Source organism: Serinus canaria, chromosome 8 (genome assembly GCF_022539315.1).
Source record: "Serinus canaria isolate serCan28SL12 chromosome 8, serCan2020, whole genome shotgun sequence".
NCBI lineage: Eukaryota > Metazoa > Chordata > Aves > Passeriformes > Fringillidae > Serinus > Serinus canaria.
The window spans coordinates 30,479,266-30,485,415 of NC_066322.1; the positions used below are offsets into that span (position 1 = coordinate 30,479,266).

General features: G+C 38.6%; 1 protein-coding gene across 1 annotated transcript; it reads left to right on the forward strand.

Moving 5' to 3' along the window:
- Positions 1–1,603: 1,603 nt before the first annotated feature.
- RGS21 (regulator of G protein signaling 21) lies at positions 1,604–5,913 on the forward strand. The gene is made up of 4 exons (XM_018924657.3): positions 1,604–1,614; positions 3,042–3,118; positions 4,400–4,566; positions 5,521–5,913. The coding sequence occupies exons 1-4, from the start codon at positions 1,604–1,606 to the stop codon at positions 5,722–5,724; spliced, it is 459 nt and encodes a 152-aa protein (XP_018780202.2). The 3' UTR covers positions 5,725–5,913.
- The last annotated feature ends 237 nt before the right edge of the window (positions 5,914–6,150 follow it).

A 6,150-nucleotide genomic window follows, 5' to 3' on the forward strand; every position in this document is an offset into this window, starting at 1 on the left:
TCTGGCACACAAGATGTTCTCTAAATAAGAAAAAATTACCAGTTAACATTTCTGTTATTCTGCTATAATGTTTCGAAGCAAGCAGATGCAAAGCTAAGGAATTACAGAAAGTATTAGTATTTTGCTGCCAAGAATACTTTTTAATAATATGTAGGACTAAAAGGGCATCTTAGGTCATAATTTCTAGTGTTCTATTAATGAAGACAATAATTTAAAATAATCTCATAAATATATGAAGCTCTATCTTCAAAGTACAGAATAATAGAGAGGGCAAAAAATTCTACTAGGAGACTGCAAAAAACAACAGTTTGTGAAGCCTTATTCTGGTTTTCAGTCTGAATTTGTTCACTGGCTGCTTCTATACATTTTTGCTTTTGTCAATTATGCTAAAATAATTATTTTTTCTCACCAGGTTACCTCTCTGTATTCAGAGGGCAATCATAGCTCCTCTCTGCTTTCATCTTAGAGACAAACTGGTCTTTCCTTCTTCTCCTGCCAGAGAGTTCAATTCTCCTGCTTGTCCCAGTAATGCATTTCCCCATGTCTGCTTCCATCTGATTTCATCTTCCTGGAGCACAATTGACCAGATTCACTGTTTTTTTTTTTGTCCCATGTGAAGTTCATCAAATAGATTGGCCTGAAACTTCTTTTACAGATCTACAAAAGGGTAAGGATAAGGAATAACCTCTTAACATTGCTAAGGGTGAAACATGGCATGTGGTGCTTGGGTTTTTCTTTCTGCTCTTAGAAGGTGGACATGGCTAAAATAAGAAAGATGTTCTCAGGCAGGCAGGAGACAGCTTTGCTCATGACTTTACCACAGAGGAAAATCAAATGGGACTTAAACTCCTAAGACTGCTCTGGTGTAAAATATTTCTTAGGTGTAAAATATTTTAACTGAGAAGACAAAAATCGCTAAGTCAGCAAGTTGGGAGAGCTGGGATCCCAGTTCCTGAACCACTGGAAGTTTATTCTAAGTGGAGACATTGAGAACCAGGAATATGGGTAATCTGAGTAAAGGATTTGGCCTCAGGAGAAGATTTGGAGGGGGGCAAGAAATCAATAAGTAAGCCTGCTTGTTCAGGAGAGTGAGGGACAGTAAGGGTTATACAGAAGAAGCAAAGAGCTGGGGATGAAAGAATAATTATCAAGAGTGAGACAAATTACATAGACCAGCAGCTGACTACAATCTCTTCTCAGCCAGTTCTAGGGGGCAATAAGGTCCCCTCTGGGGCTTTTCTCCAGGCTAAACACCCCAGCTCCCTCAGCTGCTCCTCACTGGACCTGTGCTCCAGCCCCTTCACCACCTGCTGCCCTTCTCTGGACTTGCTCCACCACACGTGACCCTGGGCAGGAATGTGTTGCCATTGCCCCATTCCTTTTGTATTATGGCCACTATTAGGTGAGAATGGCACTGCTTAAAAATAGGCCACACTTCTGCCAGAAATAGTTTTAAAGAAAATGTTGAGAAGGTTTGTCAGTGTGCATTGTCCTGTTTGGTTATTCACATGCTAACTGTTGTTCCTGCAGTACCTGCAGCTTGAAGATCACTCAGAAAAGGAAACTCTGCTTTCCCTGAGACAGTCAGACAGTGGAACAAAAAATGCCAGTGAAGTGAGTTGCTGTTTATGGCTATTTTAATGGTAGGAGATTTATGTGATGGGATGACCAAGTCTGAATAATCTGTACAGCTTTATTTTCCTTCCCCCTTTGAAGGGGATATGACTATTCTGATTCCTTGTTGTCAATTCTGCTTGCCATTCCTATTCAAGTAAGTCCCATACGGTCAGTGAGATCATTCTGAGTGGTGAGTTAATATTAAAACAACTAATATTACCCAGAAGAACAAGAAGCAAAACTGTCTGGTTTATCCTGGTCTTTCTTTTTCCTTTTTTGCTTGACAAGAAAGCTAGTAAACATTTAATAAAAATCTTGAAAATTTATCATATATTTGATAAAAGTTTCTTACTGTTGCTAAAACAAATTCTCTGCTGATTAATGCCATCATCACATGATGTCTCACAAAGTACAACCTAATGCTATGTTTGGTTTCCATTTGTGTTTTCCCAGACTTACTATATTTGCAATCCAGCTTCCATAATGTATGTCTTTATATATACTTATAAATATGCACAATTTTTTTCTTGCTTCAATATAATTTTTGCACTCTGGATACAAATAAGTGGAGAGCTACAAAAAAGCTTGCTTGTTTAAGGTGTCACTGTCGCCATCCCTTGTAATAATTATAACTACAGCCACATAATATCCTGAGACTGTTAAATGATCTCTTTATAAATTTGCAATTAGAAAATACCATTACTGATAATGCTGAGAAGTGGCTGTGCAACACAGCTCTCAAACCAACCTCTGTAATTCAGAGAGCAGGATTTTGAGAGCTGAGCTCTCAGAGCCCCCTTAGGAACATCAATTGTTTTTTACAGAGCTTGAGAGTACTTGTGATTGTTTTAAAATGCTGAGTTGTTGGCTTTTTTTTTTTTTTTTTTTTTTTTTTTTTGGTTGGTTGGTTTTTTGTGGGGTTTGTTTGTTTGTTTTCAGAAAACTGGCACTATTTTATACAGAAGAAAGTGTTTGCCCTCATATCTAGCAGAAGCCTACAGCAAGTTGCAGGGGAAGAGTCAAAACTATGAATTTACTCAATTATTTATGCCACTGAGAAGCTCGTATGAGGCCCATGTTTCTTATTAGTGTTAGCTTGGTAATTTTTTTAGATAATTCCTGTCATTACAAGCAAAAAGTGCCATATAAATTAATGCCTAATCCTTTTGAACTCAAGAAGAAATTCAGTGCACTCTCTAGAACATTCCTACCTCTCCTGTGCTTTATTAGAGCTCCACCAGCTGCAAGCATTACAAGTATTTCCAGGATGAACAATAAAGTCAGCAGCGCCAATATCCCTGTTTTGCTGTGTGTAGGGTAGGAGGAGAGGCTGAGCCCCTCTCTCAAGCAGCCACCCACACCATAGGCTCTCAGCCACCCCAGGCTGCACAGGGCAGAGACCACAATGCTATTTTCAAGGGTAGATGTTGTTTCCACAGGTCAAATGCTGGGGAAACCATGGCCTGGTCTGAATCTGTGGATACAGTACTATCCAATAAAGGTAAGAAGTGATGGAAAAACATATGTGCTTTTAAAACATTTGTCATTCCATTTGCCAAACATTTCTGCCAGGTTTTCACACTGCTCTCCATTCAGCTCCCCACATGCACTGAACTGACCAGAGCTGCTGTTGGATGTGGGGGAGCTGCTATCCTGTGAGGTTTGTCCAAGCTGCAAACACAATATACCTTCTGGTCAGGGCTCAAGGGCAGGCAGAAATGCTATGAAATAGTTTTTATTAAAGTAACTTCTAAATTCCCCTTGCAGTGGTTTCATTTTTCATAATTTATTTCACAAAAAACCACAAACCTATTTGATAGGTATTCCTGAGAAATATGTGCATTGTGCAGTGACTTCCAGTCAAACAAAAAATGACATATCTAAAGTCAGTTCTTCTGGAAATGCCATTTCTATAGACCTGACACCACAAACCACATGCAACTTGGAAATTTCCTTGCCCCTGCCCCATTTCCCAGCAGTAATATTGTGGCCTGGACCCTAGGATGCCTCCACACTGTTCCTGGATAGCATTAACTTGACTAACACAACTATGTTTGGGTACTGTCAGCTTTCTTTACTCAGAGCTTTTGATTTGGATTAATTTTTAAAACCATTTATTCCAAACAAACCTTTATTTGTTTCATTTTTTCTCCTTTAAAGTGAAAAAAAAAAAAAGGAACAAAGAAGTAACAAAAGTAACAAGCAGTCCATCTTTTATCCAGGTCTTAATCTTTCCTTGCAAGGAGATGGAAGCCCCATTTGGGCAGGGAACCTCAGCCGTGGGGGAAGCACACTAGCACAGTGTGACCTACATTTCTATTTGCTTCTCAGCCTAGGAGTCAGCCTCAAATCTCTGATTTCTCAGCCACTACAAATCCTTTTGAAACCAAAACCTCTAGGATCCCCTTTTAACAAATGTACCAGTGCTAAAGAGACCAAACCACAGCAGGGAGCTGTCAGGAGCAATCCTTGGTTGGCAACTCACCGAAAAACTCTCTTAGTAGACCCCTTATCAGCACTGTAATTTAATCTCCTATTTATTTCCCTGCAGCAGCTTCTCAAACCTGATTGCTGGCTGACATGTAAAAGAGGGGCAGGTACATAGGTTACACTATACACATACTGTAAAAACAAACAAACAAACAAACAAAACAACACAAAAAAAACCCCCCACCACACTATATACACACACACACAAACACACATGTGTGAATATGCACACTCATATATTGCACTGGCCTTTCAATTTTCCTCCATCCACTATCTGATGCATTTTCCCCAGAGGGCCTGGCAGCTTTTCGGACATTTTTGAAGTCTGAGTTCAGTGAGGAGAATGTGGAGTTCTGGCTGGCCTGCGAGGACTTCAAGAAAACCAAATCCTCCACCAAGATCGCTTTGAAAGCCCAGAAGATTTATTCTGACTTTATACAAGCTGATGCTCCAAAGGAGGTAAAGATTCTTTTCTGTGTGTGCTTTGGGTTCTGAGGATAGGGATGAAGTGTAAAGTTCAGATCCAGACCTCAAAGAATGACCGAAAATACAATTCAGCCTGGCTGTAACTCCCACTTTAATATCCATTTTTTACCACATAAATACCCTGTGCAACTCTGTGAAGCAAAGATGTTATGGTTTACACTTCACGTTCTTTACATTCTTCCCATTGGGAATAAGTTTACCTCATCTTCTGAAATTTCTGCCAGAAGTTTTAAGGAAGTTTATGCTCAATATAATTTGTTTTCTCTAAGCATTTTTTGTAATGCAGTAAGCACCATCTCTTCTGTATTAAATGTACCAGAACATTAGTATGTTTATGATTTCATTTTTTGTTTTGTGTAGGTATTTTTGACATGATGAGAATGCAAAAATTTCCATCACAGAATTCAATTTTATAATTATTTCAAAAAGGCTTACTGTGGAAGAACAAATTGCTTATTAATCATTATTCACTTTCTGCACCGTAAACATTTACACTGATGTTTTTGCCTTTGCTAGCAAGAGTGCTTTAAACATTCCCATGTCTTACATATGATTGAAATGCATCTTATTATTGTTAAAAACAAAAAATCCTTTAAAAATACATAGGGCCAAAGTCTAAAATGATGCTGAGTCCCTTTGCTTCTAATTTACACTTTGGTAATCAGTCCTTCATAGGATTTGGTTTGGCAGAAAGATGAGAAGGAAAAGCAAGTTTTTCCCTTCTTTTTTTCAGTGATGCCATCTTTTTAAGAGCCAAATAAAATTAAGTATTCAGTCTTCTAGAAAAGGATGAGATGAGCTTCCTGTTTATTTGCACCAGTCAGGTTATTTGGGAGGAAATTCAAATGCAGCTTGTGTCCTGGACACAAACAGACCTCAGCTTTCTGAGCAAACTGACACTGCTTTCGTGCTCCTTTTTTCCTACAGATTAATATTGACTTCCATACCAAAAACAACATCTCCCAGAACATCTCTGAGCCCACCCTCAGCTGCTTTGATGCTGCTCAGAGCTCAATCTACTGTCTCATGGCAAAGGACTCTTTTCCCAGGTTTCTGAGGTCAGAAGTGTACAAGGAACTAGTGAAGAAGTACCAGGACAGAAATCAGAAAAGATGGCTCCCATTTCTGTGAGGAAAAACACTGAGGCTTTTAGGAATTGATAATGTCTCCCACTGCAATTCAGTACAGATAATTATTTATTATTAAAGTGATTGCAGAAGCCACTTTCAAGAATCACCTGTGCCAGCTTGTTTTTAAGTACAAATTGCATGTGATGCTTTCTAATAAAAGTAGAGAAATATTCAAGAAGCAGGATGGAATATGCTAGACACTTGAGCTACCTTCCTAATAAAAGAATTTGCCATTGTTGTTTTTTTTTTCCAGTGTTTGCGTCATTGATTTTCAAAGAGATTTAACATTTTTAAGCATAATGTTTTGGTTTTCTTGTTTGCTGTTGATTCCTCTTTAGAAGTACAGCCTCCAAAGTAAATCCCTTTCAGAAGACTTGAATACATTTACTCCTTCATTTGTCACCTTATCTGAAGCTTGCAAAAATTT